At 35.3% G+C, this 21,358-nt stretch overlaps 1 protein-coding gene across 10 annotated transcripts in view; it reads right to left on the minus strand.

The window, feature by feature from the left end:
* The window catches only part of CPEB2 (cytoplasmic polyadenylation element binding protein 2), a 73,311-nt gene that overhangs the window by 17,167 nt on the left and 34,786 nt on the right, over window positions 1–21,358 (minus strand). For 6 of the 10 annotated variants that reach the window (XM_086705425.1, XM_086705424.1, XM_086705420.1 and 3 more), the window contains 3 exons: window positions 15,926–15,949; window positions 1,484–1,654; window positions 185–274 (listed from right to left, as the gene is read on the minus strand). In XM_086705425.1, the coding sequence (XP_086561551.1) occupies window positions 185–274; window positions 1,484–1,654; window positions 15,926–15,949 (285 nt within the window). The remainder of the gene's footprint in view (window positions 1–184; window positions 275–1,483; window positions 1,655–15,925; window positions 15,950–21,358) is intronic. The other 4 variants (XM_086705421.1, XM_086705429.1, XM_086705428.1 and 1 more) reach the window with 1 other exon arrangement.

Below are 21,358 nucleotides of genomic sequence, written 5' to 3' on the forward strand. Positions count from 1 at the left end.
GATAGTCACAAGGACCATTCTTCCTCACTTTGACACATTACCAGCCTTCACAAATTACTCTATTAGTTTTATATAAAGGTGTGATGATATGCAATTCTACAAGAAAACACAAAGTAATTGACAGTATCTTATTTGCTCTCATAAAACTGATTCCCTAGAAAATATCAACAATAAAAACTCTTACCTTTTGGTGGAAAATAGGACTTGCTTTCTGCTTTATGAGGCCAATCTACTACCAAAGGCCCAAATCTTCTGAAGCTAGCAGTTATTTCATCTAAAAAAGTATAATAATATGTATTAGGAATTAGTTTTAATGGTTCATTCTAAAAAAAAATTCCTGTATAAGTTAAAGATTTAATGTTTAAAAGTACCAAGTAGCCTAAGATAAACTAGAATATGAAAACTCAAAACATGTCTAATAGCCTTACTAAAAGGATATATGAACTAAATAGCTACTTTAGTCAAAATAAATTCAATTTTAAGCAGCACATTGGCCAGAGCAGCCAATTCAGTGTGAGTTTTAAAATTTTATATAACACTGTATGGATACTAACGGATTTTAGTACACCAAACCGTAAGTATTACTGCCTTGAAAAACACGCCAACAGTATATCAAATTAAATAAAGAGATTGTTACTGCTTAATAAGTAAAATTTTATAGGGAAAAGTTCTGTGCAAATAAGACATATAAAGTTATCATACTCATAAAATATACTAAGGTCTGACACATGTCAGGTAGTTTCGCTGAAACACACCTAGGTCAAAACCAATGATATGGTCTAGGTTATTTCATCACATGAAAACCTTATTATACTAATGAGTCCTTAGAATAAGTTTGTGGATATTTGAATCATAACTGAAAAATGTCTCAAAGTGTAGCAATATCCTATTAGTTGTTACTAAGAGTGGCAGATTTCCCACAACCTTACAAACATTAAGACAGTTTCAGTACTTTTAAATCTTTACCCTGAATTATTTTCTTTTATTATTATTACACATGAATATTTTTTACACGTTTATACATGCCTTTGTATAACCTGAATTTCCTGTTTATGCTGTTTCCATTACCCTTTGGGGTTTTACTGCCTCTTTCTTACCTGCTTCTAAAAGCCTACTTATCCTTAAAGGAATTAAACTTTTGACTATCATGAACTGCAGGGAGAGTTTCATGGCTGGTTACCTTTATTTCGTGTGTGTTGTATTATGGTAATGTAGCAGGTTTTAAATTTTGTAAGAAAAGATTTTTGTATGACCATCTTATTTACAAAAAAATGTTCACAGTAACCATATGCATTTTAACATATAAAGAAAAAAACTTGAAACTGTCCAATTACCGATTTAACATTTCAACAGGTGATAAAATATTAAAATAGAAATGGATGTCCATTCTGAATGAAAATCTCTAGAGGCAAAAAAATTGTATACCTCCATTCACATTATATTTTAGCTGTTTGTTTGTTTTAAACTCAAATCATCACCCTACCTTCATCAATATCTGGAGGAAGACCACCAACAAAAACTTTTCGAGAGAAGCGTTCTATTCGTTCTCCATTTTGATGAGCAGAATAGCATGTGGGAGAATTTAAAACCCCAACTTGATCATTATGGCCATCATCAAGCAGACCATCATCTATTGGAAAGAGGGAAGAACGACCTAAAATATAAGAACAAATATAACTTGAATCTTAAAGACATGACAAAGTCAAGCATAAAGATAGGAATGACAAATTCAAAGGCTTAAACAATGAAGGTGACATAGGCATAAAAAAAAAATAAGGGAAATTCAGATTGTTTAAGGTTTTAATTACCTGGATTCAAAAGAGAAGCAGTCTGAAGAATGACTTAGAAATAAACATAGTCATATGACAACAATTATACTGCAAACACTAGATCACTTCAATTATTTATGGAAAGCAGCAAGAATCTGAGGTATGGGGATGGTTAAACTGGATGTGTAATAGGAGAAACCTTTGAGAAATTGGTGGCAGAAGGGAAATGGCACAGACTAAATAGATAAGACATAATAAAAAGCCACTTGCAGACTACGGTAAGGACAAAGGCAACACGGAAGACTTGCATATAAGGTTAATTGGTCACACATGTGACAATTATGTAAGAGGGTAGACAGGGTTTCTGCACATGTGCAAAACAGAAAAAGGCATCCCCTCTAGGACTTTGGTCCTCATCTGAGCCCACCCTTCAGAGGTGACCCTTTATATAGGGCACATCCTGTACAACCCTCTACTGCGCAGCAATCCTGATGCTAGACTCCATGGGGATCAAAAAATTAAATGACCTAATAAAATATAGCCCCCTGCTCTCAGGGGATGTACAGTTAGAAAAGATAAGATCTATACGTATAACTATGGCACATAGTCATAAGAAAGCTTCAAAGTACTTCAGAGGAAGTTTGCTGGAGGAAGGAGTAACCTGGCTAATAACTGGATAATTTCTAAAATCCTTAAATGAAACTGGATAGGAACTGTGGTAAAAAGGGAAAGATAGTGGTATTTACTGAGTGCATGCATTAGATTGGGTAAGATACTTCTAAGTTGAAATATTTGTTAGAACATGGTTTTGAGTAAATTTTCCAAGTGGAAGGAGACACACTGGACAAAGGAGGAAAATGTGAATTTATTTAAGAAACAGAGAGTAGTCATGGTTGACTACTACATGTTGGATATAAGGAGAGTAAAGGCAAGAAAACAGTTTTGAGGCTAGCCAGAATACTTAGCCTTGAATGTCGAGTTAAAGGAGATGTTTTATTTAGCGGGTGATTAAAACAAAAAACTGGATATAGGGGCTCAAGCAAGATAACTTTTCTGGTGCTTTAGGAAGACTTACAGCAAATGTGGTTAAAGTGGTTAGAAATGAGTGGATCAGGAAGGATGGACAGAGGAGACACTGTAATAGTAAAGCGTGGATATCTGAGAAACAAAACAGAGAAAAATAACGGAAAGGAGGAACTAAAAGATGTTATAATAATAAGAATCATTAACTAAATATAAGGACAATAAAGACCAAAGGCTGGCATAAAAAAGGGTAGATATGGAAGGAAAACAATCAACAAAACTAAAAGGCAACCTACTGAATGGGAGAAGATATTTGCAAATGACATATCTGGCAAAGGGTGAGTATCCAAAATCTATAAAGAACTTATCAAACTGAACATACAAAAACCAAATAATCCAGTTAAAAAATGTTCAGAAAACATGGATAGACATTTTTCCAAAGAAGATATCCATATGGCTAACAGACACATGAAAAGACATTCAACATCACTCATCATCAGGGAAATACAAATCAAAACTACAAGGAGATATCACCTCACACCTGTCAAAATGGCTAAAACTAACAACACAGGAAACAATAGGTGTTGGTGAGTGTGAGGAGAAAGGGGAACCCTCTTACACTGTTGGTGGGAATGCAAGCTGGTGCAGCCATTCTAGAAAACAGTGCGGAGGTTCCTCAAGAAACTAAAAATAGAACTATCCTACGATCCAGCAATTATGAGGTATTTAGCCAAAGGATACAAAAGTATGGATTCAAAGGGTCACATGTACCCCGATGTTTATGGCAGCACTCTCAACAATAGCCAAATTATGGAAAGAGCCTCAAATGTCCATCAACTGATGAACGGATAAAGTAGATGTGATATACATGTACAAGGAAATATTACTCAGCCATAAAAAAGAACAAAATCTTGCCATTTGGCATGATGTGGATGGAGCTAGAGGGTATTATGCTAAGTGAAATGAATCAGTCAGAGAAAGACAAATGCCATATGATTTCACACATATGTGAAATTTAACAAACAAAACAAATGAGCAAAGGGAAAAAAAGGGAGAGGCAAACCAAGAAACAGATTCTTAACTAGAGAGAACAAACTGAGCGTTGCATGTGAAGCTGCACTTATCGATCCTCTCTTTTTCTTCTTTCTTTCAAGGTTTTATTTAAATTCCAGATTGTTAACATACAGTGTACAGAGTAGAATTTAGTGACTCATCACTTACGTACAACAACCAGTATTCATCATACCAAGTGCCCTTGGTATGTGGCTGGAGCGCAACTGGAGCGTTGCAGGGCGACGCTTCACATGCTGAGAGGATGTTCAGAATTCAAAATAAGGTGGGCAGATGCAAATGGAATGGAGGAAGGAAATAAGCCACATTTTCGAGAAGAGAGTCAACTTTACAAAAGTGACAGGTTATAAAATTCTTTGTAGTATCACTGATGAAAACTTCAGAGACAAATGATGAGGGTAGTTCCTTGGGAAACTTACAAGAAAGTGAGGGAACATTCAAGAAGCTCGAGAAAGGAGTGGTAAGAAAAGTATGAGGGAAGCCGAAGCATTATTATAACAGTTCCAAAGAAAAATGTGAACAAAGCTTTAAAGAAAAAAAAAAAAAGAGCAATGAAGTATCAACGTGCGATGTTAAGATAAACACTTGAAAAAATGACAACTGTTTGAGGACATGCACGATCTTCAGAAGGGAAGCAATTTTAGTGAAGTTGGATGAGAGTCACACTGCATGTAGAGTTTTATAAAGTAAAGACATCAAAAGGAGATGATTCTTTTGATGGAAAAAGAGAAAGAACGCAGACAAACTGTTTTTCTTCCAAGATGGAATGAAAGTTTTTTTTTTTTTTTGGGGGGGTGTGGGGGGGATGAAGAAACAATGCATGGAATCTGTAGCATTGTACCTTAATATACACAAGTCATAAAACGTCATTAAATAGGGATCCTGGGTGGCTCATTCAGCTAAGTGTCCGTCTCTTGATTTCAGCTCAGGTCATGATCTCCCTGTTCCTGAGATCTAATAACCCTGCGCTGGACTCTGCTGACACTGCAGAGCCTGCTTGGGATTCTCTCTCTCCCTCTCTCTCTCTCAAAATAAATACACTTAAAAAAAAGTAACTATCTCATCATCTTGATATGACACATAACAGTCCAAGTGATATCTACAAAGGCAGTATGAAATGTGATGGCCTGCACAGACTGAAAGATGGGATGAGAAGGGGACTCACATGCTGTGAACTGTAGCTGGCTGGATGTTGGAAATAAGGATTGGAAGTTTTTAACATCAAAACCAGGTAGAAAGATCATTATTTGTACAGGAATAGGAAATTATAGCACAGATTCAAATTCAACTTAAATAAGATGTTCTGAAAGATGCCTATGTGACCTTTGTGAATAATTAACTTCTCCAATACCTTTGGTATTAGAAATAAGGGTCAGTGAAAAACAAATGTCAATAATCTGTGTGATCAACAGAAAGAAAGCCCTTCAAAGTATTTTATCTAATAACTTTAACAAAAAAAAAATCAAGATCCATTACAAATAATATTGTAACTGGTACAATTTCTAAGGTGGACTTCAATAATTCTATATTTGAAAAGGAATAATATGAGGCAGAAAAACACATACATTAACTAGTTTTTAGTAGAAAAATTATTCTTATTTCAGACATGCCAATGCATTGGAAATTATTTCACTCTAAAGTGCCCTAACACACATATGAATTTAGCAGTCCCATGAATATGACACACACTCTTTTTAACAAACATTTATCTTGACAAAAAATATAGATCATAAATATTTAGAGTCTAAATCGAAATACTAAATACGGTGACAAAGGAAATCACTACGTAAGAGAGGTCATGACCCAAAAAGGATTTAAATTTTCTGTGTTAACTATAATGTTGTAAGCATATTCATATTATAACTGCATTTAATGATGATTCTGTATTATAAAATACCACTTTAACTATAATAAATAAAATATAGTTAGTAAAGCAACTATCAAACATCCATAATCTATATGTCTAAAATCTAGTAACCAAAGCTCAGCTAAACAAAGGATGTAATGGAAAGGCTAAGAACATATTACACATACTAATAAGAACCTTCATTGCTGTAAAATCATGACCATTTTCTTTACAGAAGCCATAAAAACTATGGAATTATATGCTCTTTTAAAAGAGGAGTTAACTGAGTATACATCAACAACAAAAATATCACGTTTTTAAATAAAAAAATTTTTTTTAATGTTACTTATTTTTGAGAGAGAGAGAGAGACAGAGTCACAGAATCTGAAGCAGGCTCCAGGCTCTGAGCTGTCAGCACAGAGCCTGACACAGGGCTTGAACGTATGAGCCGTGAGATCATGACCTGAGCTGAAGTCAGACGTTCAACTGACTGAGCCACCCAGGTGTCCCCCAAAACATCATGTTTTATCTTGCCAATTATCTTTCCTTATAACCCAATTTAATTCAACTCGAAACACAACTTTAATACAATTCTCTAAGTAATGACCTACTTCACATACAGTACACTATGAACATGCTTTCTGAGAATGACACATACCTACATTTAGTGCATGAAAATTACAGCACAGGTAAAAGGATGTGTGCTGAGAGAAGTAAAATTGGATTATAAAATAATTTGGACTAAAATATTTGCAACAGTTTTCAACCAAAATTCAATTAGCTTCCTCCTTTTTTTTGCTCTGAAACTAGGATATATTTTCAGGTTCTTACATTTCAAAAGAATGAAGCTGAATGATAATGAAAACACAGCATAAAATTTATGGGATGCAGCATAAGCTACATATTTAGAGGAAAATTTCCATATTTAGAGGAAAACTACTTTTACACGCATGTTAGAAAACAAGAAATGCTTAAAATAATCCTAGTTTCTGCCACAAAAAGATAGAAAAAGAATAGCAAATTAAACACAAGGAAAGATGAAGGAAATAAAAAAATAAAGTCAATGACATAAAACATAGACTAACATGAAAGCAAGTCAACAAAGCCAAAAATGGCTCTTCAAAAACATGAAACTGATTTACCTCTAAGCAGAGTTTATCAAGTTCATCAAGAAAAATTAGAAAACTCAAGTTACCAGTACTAAGTATGAAAAAGGGGACATCAACCAACACAGAGCCTATGAACATAAACAGCTAAACTTCCTACCTAGTTTTGCAACCCTGATAGTAAAAACCTGGCAAGAAAAGTACAAGAAAACTATATATCAAGAATACAAGAGGCAAAAATTGTAAAGAAAATATTCACAGGTTGAATCTAGAAATAAAAAATGGAAAATACATCATGATTAAGTGGAGCTCGCCTCAGGAATATAAGACTGATTGACATTTGAAAATCAATTACTGTAATTCATATTAACACAAGGAACTAGAAATATCAATCATTTCCACAGATGTAAGAAATGCATCTGATAAAGTTCAACAGCCACTCATGACTAAAAACTCCCAGCAAACTAGGAATAGGCAAGAATTTCCACAATCTGATAAAGAGCACTGAAAACCTGCAGTTTACATCTTTAATGATAAACTATCAATGCTTTTCCCCTGAGGTCTGGAAGGATGTTCACTATTTATATTCAACATTATCCTGGCAGAACTAGTGCAGGAAGATGAAAAAATAAAGTGTTTAATACTTGCAAGGAAAAAGTAAAACTGTCTGTGCTACGAACATGATTTTATATGGAAAATTCAAAAGACTCAAACTACTTGAAGTAAGTGCATTAGCTACGGGACAAATACAAAATTAACTTACAAAAATCAATTTATTTCCAGATGACAGTAATAATAATAGGGAAAAAATTTAAAATAGTGCCATTCCTTATGTCATCAAAACTCATCAAATACCTAGGAATAAATTAAACAAAAGATATGTAAGACCTTTACAATGAAAACAAAAATTTGCTCAGAAATTCTACAAGACTGAAATAAATGAATAGAGAGAAGAAATCAACATGTGAGATGTGAAATTATCTCATGTATAGATTGCATACAATGGCATTCAAAATCCGAGCACATTTTGTCTTCTAGAAACTCTCAAGCAAGTTCTGAAATTTATGATAAATCAAAGAATTCAAAACAGTTAAAAAAAATCACATAAAAGAACAAAGTCAGAGAATTATACAGCCGTATTTCAAGATTTACTGGTCAGCTATGATTATTAATAATTATAATAATAGTATAAAATAATATAAAAAAATAATCATAAGCTTTGGTGGCTTAGTCAGTTAAGCGTCTGACTTCAGCTGAGGTCATGATCTCGTGGTTCATGGGTTCGATCCCCACATCTGGCTGCTCAGAGCCTGGAGCCTGCTTCAGATTTTGCATCTCCCTCTCTCTCTCTCTGTCCCTCCCCAGCTTGCGCTCTGTCTCTCAAAAATAAACTAATTGTTAAAAAAAAAAAAATTAAAGAATGTAACCCTTAGGATAGGCAAATAGCTAACTGGAACAAAACAGAGTCAAGAAGCAGACCCATACATTTACAGTCACTTCATGTTTTCAAAAGTATCCACGCAGTTCAATGTGGAAAGGAAGATGTTTTTCAATAAATGGTGGTGAAGAGGGGTGCCTGGGTGGCTCAGTTGGTTAAGCATCCAACTTTAGCTCAGGTCATGATCTCATAGTTTGTGAGTTCGAGCCCTGCATCGGGCTCTATGCTAACAGCTCAGAGCCTAGAGCCTGGAGCCTGCTTCTGATTCTGTGCCTTCCCCTCTCTGTGTCCCTCCCTGGCTCACACTCTGTCTCTCTCTCAAAAATAAACAAACATTAAAAAAATTTTTTTTAAAAAATGGTGGTGAACCAATGGATATCCAGGTGTGGGGGGTGGGGAAGGAACCTTGATCCCTATTCTCACACCATACCAAAAATACATTCAAGAAAGATCAATGACTTAAATGTGAAAGATAAAAACAACAAAGTTGCTAGAATTTCTTCACGATATTTGGGGATAGGCAGTAATTTCTTAGGATTAAAAGGAACTAAAGATAAAAGAAAACAACTGGACTTCCATCAAAATTAAATATTTTTCTGGTTATCAAAAGACAGTGTTAGTGAAGTGGAAAGACAAGCAACTACCAGAAAATAGGACAAAATACACAAAGAACTCCTCTAAGTGAACAAAAGACTTATACTGAATTAAAAATGGACAAAAGACTTGTACTGAAACTTGACAAAAGAGTATAATGAAATGGGTTACAAGGTATGAAAAGGTGCTTCATAGATCCTTCATAGATCCTTCCTTAGTTATCAGGAAGATGCAGATTAGAACCATAATGAGACATCACATATATGTATCAGGGTAGGTAAAATTAAAAAGCTAACAGTACAAAGTCAGTCTTATATTCTGTTGGAGTGTAAAACTGGCAAGCTACTTGGTAGTTTCTAATAAAGTTAAAATATGCATTCATTCTATAAACCAGCAATTTTGCTCTTATATATCCAAGAGAAATGAGTGCTTATGTGCACATGTACACTCACACACACTCACACACACACACACACACACAGAAAAGAAAAAGGATACAAAAATGTTGATGGTACTTTTATTTACAATAGGTCCAAATGGAAACCAACTCAAATGTCTATCAGTAGGTTAATGGACAAATTGTGGTATATTCATATAATGACTCTATTCACCAATAAGAAAGAAATAACTGACAGTAATTTCTGTTCTACAAAATCTTACAATTTCCCTGAGACTGACATTTTTAAGTATCTAAAAGCAATTACTTATGAAATTTTAAAATGTCTTTCTTTTATTTAAAAAAAATTTTAATGTTTATTTATTTTTGAGACACAATGACAGAGTGAAAGTGGGGGAGGGGCAAGAGAGAGAGAATCTGAAGCAGGTTCCAGGCTCCCAGCTGTCAGCACAGAGCTGGATGTGGGGCTCGAACCCACGAACCATGAGATCATGACCTGAGCCGAAGTCAGACGTTTAACCGACTGAGCCACCCAGACGCCCCCAAATGTTTTCTTCTTTTAAAAGAACTGGATATGGTTGTTCCTAAGCTTCTTACCATAGTAATTAGATGTGTTTTTGTTTTTCTCTAGATAATTTAAAAAAAATTTTTTTTTTAATGTTTTTATTTATTTTTGAGACAGAGAGAGACAGAGCATGAGCAGGGGAGGGGCAGAGAGAGAGGGAGACACAGAATCTGAAGCAGACTCCAGGCTCTGAGCTGTCAGCACAGAGCCCAATGCGGGGCTCGAACTCACGGACTGTGAGATCATGACCTGAGCCGAAGTCGGCTGCTTAACCGACTGAGCCACCCAGGCGCCCTACATAGATAATTTTAAAGGTGAAATTTCCATGCTGTTAAAACCAGCAGCAAAGTAAGGATATTGATCAACAAGCTCTATAGTCAAAAGAATTTTAAACTGTAATTAGACTACATTGTTTGAAGGGGTAGGGTTTTGTTTTTGTTTTTTTTCTCTATTTTAGAAATCATCATTTGACCTTGACATCAAATGCTCCATTTATATTCTCTAACTATTGTTATGACATTCTTGACTAATACTACAAGGCAACAAGTATGAATGGTTACACAAAAATCCTACTTCAGTGATTCTAACTTAAGAGGTATATACATCCATATTTGTCTGTAATATACATAGGCATTTATAACATACATGCTTATAAACATGAGAATTAATATAATATGAGATTAGTTACAACCAAGATTAGAGTGAGCATCTAACTAAGAATTCTTTAAGAGATTTACAAAGAATGTGATAGTTTTAGAGACAAAAATGTAAAGGAGAAAAGAGGGGAAAAGCTTTATAGGTAGAAGATACTTGCTTGAGCAAAAGTACAGAAATATTCCAAAGGCCATATCAAGGTAAAATATAGAAAACTGGAGACATTCTTAACTATGTGCTTAAAAGCCCTACTTACTTCAAGTAAAATACCTTACGGTAAGTTAGTCACCTAAAATGTACAATAAAAATCTGAAAGGTAAAATAGTAGTTACAATAAAAATTACAGAGGAAGTAGTAAGAGGTGAATGAGATATGAAAAACATGAAAAAAAAGAATAAATGAAGGTTGCCTAATCATTGCCAATGAAAGGGTCTAATACAGCTTCCGTATTGCCAGGGCTTTTTAAACAGGTCACCAAAATCCTTTTCATGTGAAGGCAAAGTTAGAGGATCTATATTCCTATTACAAGACTAACAATATACCTTTTCCCGAAACAGAAAATTGGCAAAGCTTTTATAGTAAAGAAACACAGCCACTACCTCAAATATGAATGAGCCTTATTTTATGTGGACAATTAGGATTCAAATTATTCATTTCAAAATATTTTAAATAAAAAGGCTTAGAGAATGCATGAGATTTTTCCATATTCCTGTAATAATGTTTATTCCACACAATAATAAAAGCCAGATTAGGAGCTTCCTTAACTGAAGATGGGGCTAAAGGCTAAATTATGACTAGGCCATGTGACAGAATGATGGTTAGCAACCAGTACATGATTTTCTGGTATGTGCTGTTAGAGGAGTTGTAAGCAATTACTAATTTTACTCCACTGGCTATGTGCCTATGCCCAAACCACCCCTATATTTTCAGATTTTGACCTTATTTTGGAAGCCCAGAATAGAGAAATTTCTCAACATATAAAAAAGGGGGAGGCAGGAAAGGAAAACATTTGTACAAAATTAGGCAATTTATGACTTGAATCTAGGAATAATTCTTTGATCTCAATGTGTTATCCTGTACTTTCATTTACTAACTGTTGTTCTAAAAATAAAAACCAAGCTATATAAATTAAAGATGACTATGAATATTCTTCTCATCTTCTAAGATCTTAGCAGTCACTCTACTGTAGTAGAAAATCTACCAATGTGATGGCATGATTTTTATTTAATATGAAAGGATCAAAAAAACCCACTATCAAAACAATAGAAGTAGGTTTGAGACTGCACTTTCTCAAGCACTACCTGTTTAATCAGATAGAATCACTGATCAGGCATGCTTTTCCAAAGAACTGAGAAGCTATTAAGGTACCCTTATCACCTAAAGAGATTTTGTCCCAATAATAGGTTCATCCTTTTCACATAGGGGATGGATAAGATACTTAATTTTAATAATCAATTATAACCTAGTTATTATGTCTTTGTACATTAACTTCTAGACATACTATACTTGGCCGTAAGTTCACTAAAATTTTGTTTCTTTTTAGAAACTGGTCTGGCTGGGTATAGGTGTAGAGTTAGGCAGAGTAAGTCTCTTCAAGGAGGAGGGGTAAGCAAATTTTTTCTGTGAAGGGCCAGAGAGTAAAAAATATTTTAGTCTTTGTGGGCCTTACATTCTCTGTTGTAACTCCTCAACTCTGCCACCATTGTAGCTCCAAAGCAACCAGACAAAAGTAAATGAATGGGCATTGCTGTGTTCTAATAAAACCTTGTTTATAAAAACAGGAGGTTTAGCCTGTGGGCCAGTTTGCTGACCTCTGTCTTCTAGTACTACTCTGGCTTTTTTTTCATGCTTTGGAGATTTTGCCCATTCTTTGACAGGTATCAAAAGCATTTACCAAAGATGAAGAATTTCAGCCTTGATTTCATCATAAAAGGATTTGAGAGTGGTGGTATTTAGGGAGTGTACCCTTACTCGGGCTACTTCACAAGACTGTTTAAGAGTCAAACGGATTGAAACCAAATTGAACCAATTCAGAACATCCCGGGGTCAATTTTAGAACAATACATAGTATACTGTCTTACTAATAATTCCTTGCTTATTACAGTGCATAAATCTGAATGGCTACATAGTGTAAATAAATCCAACCTCCCTAACTGAGCTTCCATAATTTCATTCCCTTTAAAATAATTTCTATTTCATTCCATATACAAGCTATTAATTCAAGCTTTGAGATTACCTGCTAGAAAAGATTGCATTATGATGTTTAGTCCTATTAACTAAAATAGGCTCTATTTCTATTTGTTAAAATATCGCATATATTTTTGTTCCTTTGGGAGCACAGTAGCCCTTTAATCCTTTACGAAAGGAATAGATGGCAATATAAAAACGTTTGAAGAGGAGGGACAGAACTTACATTACACTTCGCACCTCTCTTCACACTCCCACCCAGACCAGTACGTTCACTCTTAGAATTGAAGGGAAGAAATGCCGAACAGAAAATAAAACACAAAAGATAGTGTTCCATATATTAAAGACTGCCCCCCCCCCCCATATGAGAATCTTCCTCCTTCCTAATCCTGCCCCCCAGGCAGCTCTGAGGTAGAACTATTTTATGGCTCTTAGGGTGTAGACGCAGAGGAGTTGGGGCAGGTTGCAAGTGAAAAACAGGGAAAGAAGTACTTGCTCTTTCTTAATTACTTCCAGTACAATTAAATTTTGAATATTCCTAAGGTATATTTCATATACTAGTATCTAGAAACAGCCTGATGTGAAGTTCTTATTGACATTATTAAGGAAATTAAAATATATAAAGTCATTTTGGTAGTAATTTGGTTTGACTGCAGTCCAGTGGGAAATCTTTTAAATGAAAACAGCTCCTCTGTGCCTGGGCTTAAAGATGAGTCTAAGGTGGCAAGTAAGAAAAATATAGTTCTTCCCCAAGTGGACTACAAAGTCAAAATGTCTTACGAAAAATTAATGCTGCTCACCGACTACTGCAGTGGTGGAGAGCAATGTCTTATTTTTGGTACAAACTGCATCAACTTATTGTGACACATCCCATATGAGCAGATCAGATATGTGTAAGACTTTTTTTTTTAAGAAAGGAAAAATGACTAAATAAAATTAACAAATGCAGCTCCTTTGATGGACCAAACCTTAAACATGAAGCCCATAAAAGGGGGATCTTGGAAGTTAAAAAATTATCAGTGTGATAATGGCACTGTATCTAGCACAGAAGGGGGAAAAAATGAGTAGAAAATAGGAAGAGAGCCAGGCTACTTCTAGTCTTTTCTGAGTCATTCCTTTGGTATGTGTGTGGTTTTTTTTTTTTTTTAATGTTTTATTACGTACTGTGTCAAAGTACTTTCAAATTCACATAACCTTCTCAATAGGTATTTATAATAGGTACACTTTTCATTTGATTATCAAAATTGAAATTTTAATTTTTTTTTTTAACGTTTATTTATTTTTTTGAGACAGAGAGAGACAGAGCATGAACGAGGGAGGGTCAGAGAGAGGGAGACACAGAATCCGAAACAGGCTCCAGGCTCTGAGCTGTCAGCACAGAGCCCGACGCGGGGCTTGAACTCACGGACCGCGAGATCATGACCTGAGCCGAAGTCGGCCACCCAACCGACTGAGCCACCCAGGAGCCCCCAAAATTGAAATTTTAAAAGCAGACTCTGACTATTCACAGAGAACCAACTAAAAAATTACTAATGCCATATAACTTGAGAGGAAAATTCAGGCGTTATCCCTCCACACTAAGCCAAATAAGTATGACAGGTCAGTTCCGAATTACAGAAAGCTTCTGTAGAAGCCTTAGGACCATGTGAGAGTCTTCTTTCTTCCAAAGCTGACAGGCAATCCTCAAGTAGAGGAAATCTTATAGATCTCTATCCTCTGGGAGCCATGAAGAGCAGTAATAAGTTTCTATCTGAAAGAAGAAAATTTTGCTTTTTCTTAATATCATAATCATAGTCTACCATTATTAAACTGAGAAAAAAGATGATAAACAACAGGACTTTCTGACACCTAGTTCCTGAGAACTTCCTAGGTCCTGATATTATGTTGGAGTATGCCAAATCACATTAAGAATAAACCACTAGGGTTAAAAGATGAAAGTGTATAAAAGGAAAAGATCCTAAATTAAATATGCTCCGTAGTTTCAAAAATACCTAAAAAGCACAGCGAAACAAGGCAGTCTACAGACGTGAAAACAGGTACTGAAGTTCTAACCATCCCCCTCTCTTCTCAGTTGCTAGCCGCAACCTTCAGAAAGTTATTCAGCTTTAGTGTCTGAGTTTTGAGCTTCTATATCCTATAATTTTTTCATTAAGAAAACTAAAGAACCAAGAGATTTAGTCAAGCATGGGAAAAAAACAGATTCCAAAAAGGAAGTTAAATTCAGACAATGTGAAATACAAAACTGGAAATACTACTTAAGAATATAGAATACTTGTTTCTGTCATCAGCGGTGGCAGAAAGATTTAGCTTGTTTGTTTTCGAAGTGCACATACTCATGACCACATGAAAAGAAAGTGAAGCACTGGCACGCGGTTATAAAATGTATCAAAAGGCACTATTATTATGGTCTATCCTCCATGGCTCAAGGGAGATTTCAGGGGTCAAGGAAAACCCTTTTTACTCATTTTGGTCCTTATGACGGCTACATAAGTATCATGATTATTGCGCACTTAGAGGATAAGCTAGCAGGTAAAGCTACTTTTGCTTCTTTGCATCCCATGTACTTTTCTCCCTCTCAGTCTCTCTGTACATACAAAAAAGAAGCCAAGTTTAAAGCGCCACAGACACTGTCAGCTGCTTTCCAAAGAGGTTTAGTAGTCCGGCATCTCAGAGGCCTCGTTTTGTCCTTCAGATAGCAAGAACCCAGAGAGGAAGACTGTTGCGGGGGAGAGAGAAAGGGTGTGTGACAGAGCGTGTGAGTGTGCCTGCACGGTCCAGGGAGGGAGAAGGAAAGCATTATATTCTCCGAAGACACACAGAAATGTTAGCAACATGATTTCCATACACCAGTGTTAACAATAGCCTATCTGGTATTATTTACTTTCAACTGGGTCAGACATAAAACTAATCATAGGTATGGCAACCAGTTACAGATTTAGAGAGCAGAAAAATCGCCTTGCAAGTCACCTTCACTAGTGTTTATTAAACATTTTTCTTAAGCAAACCATAAACAGCAGCTTTACTTTAAAATTATGAAAATAAACAGTTAGAGTCTAGACAGTCTAAAAGGAAAACATTTATTAAGTAACCAGATTAGTATGGAAATGTGCTTTAAAGTTAAGAGATACAGGATTCAAAAATTTGACAAGTGTGCAAATCAAAATATAACTTTTCTGTGAGTTTTCAGTGCATAAAAAAAATCTAGGCTAATTATAGAGTTGATCAGTAAAACCCAATTAAAAACAGTTATACCATAGCAAACAGAAAGGAATTACCTCGTCTTCGCCCATAACTCCTTGCTGCATGTAAACAAAGGACAAATTGTAAAATGTCAGAACTAAAAACAAGCCCACACATACAAATATTTGTGATATGAAAAGCTAAGTGGGCATCTAGTAATTAGGACTACTTTGTTTTAAGAGCTAGGACAATGTCCCCATGTAATAGCTGCATGTGCTTTACCATTTACAAACCACTTTTATTATATATATATATTCTGCACTGTACCATAAAATGAAATTAACAGGAAATATGCAATTTATTCTCATACATGCTCCAATTCATGAATAGATATTTCTTGCACCTGATCAAGATGGTAATATGTAACACCTTACAGTTAAATAGCATCCCAAGTAATAAATGCAAACAACTTGAATTAAATCCTCATTTTACTAATTATAAAGAGAGATATAGTAGATACAGTCCAACAAACAGCTATTCAAATCCAATTCACATTATATCAAGCCCTGTGCGGAGAAAGTACTGGAAGACACAGAGGTATGAAAAGATATAACAATGTTAAACTGATATTCTGAAGCCTGTAGAGCTTAGATAGAAGGTAAAGACATCAATCCATGTTCAAACTTGCTTAGTTGAAAAAATGATTAATGATACACTACAGTTACCAATGCTTTCAATCCTTCTGGTACATTTTATAACCTCTATCTAAGTGCTTATGTCTCTCTCTCTCTGGGGTAAAAGGGATTCAGATACAAATTGTTCTTAGTATCATCATAGACTAGCACAGATATTGAATATTCAGAAGTATGAAGCAGAAAGACATTTCAAACTACCTTATTAGCAGTTTACATAATTCCATATGGAGAAAAAACACTGCAATTTATTCTCCATAATAAACTACCAGTTTGATAAAACCCACAACTTATTTTTAAATAACTCCTCCTTGCAAATCTGAGTACACAATGAGTATTTTTACCCTGGAATTAACATATGAAATCAAAGCAGTAAACTAAAACAAAAATCACTGTTAAAATCAAGATCTTAACCCATGTCTTATGAATTTTTTGTTTTGGCCTGGGAAAGTTTCTTTCTGAATAAATCTCAAATCGAAACATATGTTAAGAGTTGTAAGAAATGTAGTCTTCCCCAAAAGTATAAAGCAAAGACCAAAGGAAGACATTTCACATCATTAAATACATTCTACTACAGACGTTTTACAATGTAAGTTTTTAATATAAAGAAGTGTGCCCACAGGTGAAAATATAGGATTAATACCCCTACAGTAACCCTTACTCATTACACTTTAAGTCAATAAATACAAGGCTTACATCTGTTATACAAAATAACTTCATTTGCATCTCTGCCTCTCTATTGTCTTTATTTAGCTATAACTACTGCAGTTTTAACCTTTTTGGGAGCTCCAGCTACCACAGCCTAGCAGACTGTCTGACCTGTACATTAGTTTATATACAAGCTTACCTGTGTGTGTTTTTGTGTGTCTATCGAGCTTAGATGTACATTACCTGTATACATTACATATAGATTACCTGACATACATATTTGTTTAGGGTGACGTAGGGGCGGAAATGACATTTAGAATTTTGCTGTGGAAATCCTGGAAGACTTATAAAGGCCTTAAAAACACAGGGTCTCAAAGAGATAGCGGATCAACTATGGAAAATCGAGTAGGAATTTTAAAAGAGCCGTCAAAAACAGACTATACAAGAGCGAATTCCCTGCAGTCTTAATTGTTGTATTAAGTGTGGAAATGGTCAATAGGCTCCCAAACGGTCACAGCACAAGTCTAAGAAGTTAGGCTTCCTACTTCTCTCCAGGCATGATCGAAATGATATTAATCCAGTATAGATTTGCTTTACGGAATTTCAGTCATGGGTGTAGAAGACGGATCATTTACAAAGCAAATAAAACTACTCTCATCAAGTTTAAAGTCAAGTTATGAATTATAAGGACGTAATAATGTGGTCCACAATTCCTGACCTTTTGAGAAAATTAATGACACGACAACCAGTTTATATTCTTAGCTGTTATGTTCTTTGCTGAGGCTACTCAATGCTAAAATAGTCAAAATACGTACGAATGTTCATAGCATCTTAAGTCTCATCTCATTCCTAGGCTTGAACACATTATTTAGAAGAGTTCTCCAACTACCTCATACCTGAGGAATTTTAGAGTTCTGAGCTATTGCACTTATTTTCTGGACAACTCTCAAATTCCAGCTCTCTACATTACCAAAAATAGAACTGCCTGCAGATGAAGCTAGATCATGTGAAACACTTCCTATCCCCTGTCATGGAAAGAACCAATCTGCTATCATCACACTAAACAATGGAGTACGGACTCATTTTCCTACCCGAGCTCTTCTCATGTGAATTTCTGTTCCACCATAACTCGGATTCAGAGTTATCAAAAGTTCCAATGAGAAAAGAAAATCATTAAATTACTATTCATTAAGTTTTAATTAAGGAAGACTTCTTTAAACAATATGCCCCTCCAAACTCATTTAGAATAGGACTTAGGAAAAAAAAGTGAGCAATTTTTGTATAAAAACTATTTAGAACATTCAATTTCAGTTACCTAAGTTTTATAAAACTTATTACTAAAAATTACCACGCATTCAGAAGTGAGGAACTGGCTATTTAGCACACGTGTGTAAATATGTGTGTGTGTGTGTGTGTGTGTGTGTATGTATGTTAGATTATATTTTTTTACATATATGTTTTATTTTATCATTATTTTTTAATGTTTATTTTAGTTTTGAGACAGAGCGTGAGGGGGGGAGGGGCAGAGAGAGAGGGAGACAGAATCTGAAGCAGGCTCCAGGCTCTGAGCTCTCAGCACAGAGCCCGACGTGGGGGTTGAACCCACAGACCGGGCCGTGAGATCATGACCTGAGCTGAAGCTGGACTGAGGCACCCAGGTGCCCCTCCATATACATTTTTTTTTTTTTTAATTTTTTTTTTCAACGTTTTTTATTTATTTTTGGGACAGAGAGAGACAGAGCATGAACGGGGGAGGGGCAGAGAGAGAGGGAGACACAGAATCGGAAACAGGATCCAGGCTCCGAGCCATCAGCCCAGAGCCTGACGCAGGGCTCGAACTCACGGACTGCGAGATCGTGACCTGGCTGAAGTCGGATGCTTAACCGACTGCGCCACCCAGGCGCCCCTACATTTTTTAAGATAATAATAATAAGGCTTTGAAAAAAAAATTTTTTTTCCTACAAGAGTGAGTTTAAAATTTGGTCCTGGGTTATCAATAATCTCATTTAGGTTCTAACCCATTGCTACCAAAAAAGAAAAAGGATGATTCTGACATTATCTTCAGTGTCTCTGTGCCCTTACATATTGGCTCTTAGCAATGGCTGTGGCTGATTTACTGCAGCTGGAGTAACAGATAAGGAAACATAACAAATTAGCCAGAAATATTTAGGTTAAAGTTCTCTTGGTGTGAAACTAAAGAAATTCTTATTTCTTGCTCTGAAAAGCCAAAACCAGGGAGAGAAATATACCCGCAAATTATCCTTTTCAAGATCTAAAATAAATCTGTTATCTACTCATTTCCATTAGCATAAAAAAGAATTGATTACGTACTCAAATTTCATATTTTCAGGACTTAATACAGTACATTTAGAGACTCTGCCCTCAGAAATACAATTTCACTAAGTTTTCTTAATTAAAAGATAAACATAACCTCTCTCCTTCCAAACAGTAGAGCAAGCCCTTGATTATAAACATAGATGTATATGGCTAATGACAGCAAATTTAAATTTCAAACTAGCTTGCATCCCCCTGTACTTCTGCTATCTGTCTCCCTTTTGAGAAGCCATATGTACTAATAAAAATATAAGCTATTTTTCCTTGGGAGAGGGGTGAGGGGAGCACAACATGATCCAAACAGAAACAAGTACCTGAATGATACATCATTTTGCATTGGTCCTCACTGCTATGGAAAACAGGGTGGTTTTATTTTGTTTTTTCCTACTGAGAATAAAATATGTGAGATTTATACACTTGGAAGTACAACATTCAAGCTGTCATTCTAAATTCACATAGTGCTTGCATTTTGGTTTTTAGACAATCTACCCATTCCTATATAATATTACTTCCCTAAAGTGCTTCTGGATGTTAGGTTTGGACCCCTCTACAATATTTATTAAATGGTAGCAGTCTCCACCAGTCAATTCAACTTGATTTCTAGTTAGATGGAGGAACATGGTCTGTTCAGGAGCCTACCTGCAGTTATATTTCTATGGCATTTTTTTTATTGTTAAATTTTATTTTGTCTATACAACTTCAAGAGACATATGGATATGGGATACTATCTCTTTTTCTGAGTTAAGAGAGGTTGAAATATAAGGATCTGTTAGAGGTATTTCACAGTTTTACCTAGTCTGACCAACTTCCTGACCTTTACCCCATTCCCTGTTTATCCGTTAAAGGAATATTTCACAGTTTAACTATAATGTTAATTGACCAGGAAGGCAGACTCATGAAAGCTTTTTACAACATTTGCCTTATCTGCATAACAACTACACTAGTATTTATAATATTATTTTTATTAAATGGACTCAAGCCTAGCACCTAATAATAGCCTAGTAACATCATAGATTTCTTCCAGTTCTGTATTTTCTAAGGAATGTTCTCAAATTGTTATAGTCATGCATTTATTATAATATGTATTTGTGCGCCACCAAAGATTGTCTTGGGTACCACATGGGACATGTGCACCACTCCTTAGGGAGCACTGGGAGAGAGTCATTTTGCTTTTGACCCACATTCTGTTCCTATATAGCTTCTTCCAAATGGGTCTGGTTTGACTTTCTGCAGTAACATAAGACAAACCTTCTTTGGTCACTACATATACGTTGAACATCCTTCAAATACTTGAAAACACTGGCTATGTCTTCTTTCAATTTATATTCTCCAACAATTTATGTATTCACAAGACAGGATTAATACTCTTTCAAAGCCATTTTGTCACTGTTCACCATCACCCACTGTCACAGCTAACTCTCACTTTTAGAAACTGTTCTAAACACTTTACATGAATGAATTCCCTCACTTCTCAAAAAACAATCCCCTGAAGCAGGCAGCATTTTATCTCCTTTTGACATAAAGAATCTGAGTCTAACTGAAGTTAGGTGAACTGTCCAAGGTCATAGCAAAATTAGGGTTAAATCCAGATAATCTAGCTCCAGAGTCTGTGGTACCAACTACTGTTAACTATTGTTAACCCCACCACCACACACACACACACACACACACACACACACACACACACACACACACACACAAAACCACTGACTTATAATTTATTGCCAAATACTGATTTTCAAAGTCAATAATATTAGCTATGCTTATTGGTTAAGTAATACAACTTACTTAGTTGCTAATGATGAGTTCAAATCTGTGACAAAATTTAAAAAGTAGGTCTATGTATTGAGATGC

This window comes from Puma concolor, chromosome B1 (genome assembly GCF_028749965.1).
Source record: "Puma concolor isolate L17-30 chromosome B1, mPumCon1.1.hap2, whole genome shotgun sequence".
In the NCBI taxonomy this organism is placed as follows: domain Eukaryota; kingdom Metazoa; phylum Chordata; class Mammalia; order Carnivora; family Felidae; genus Puma; species Puma concolor.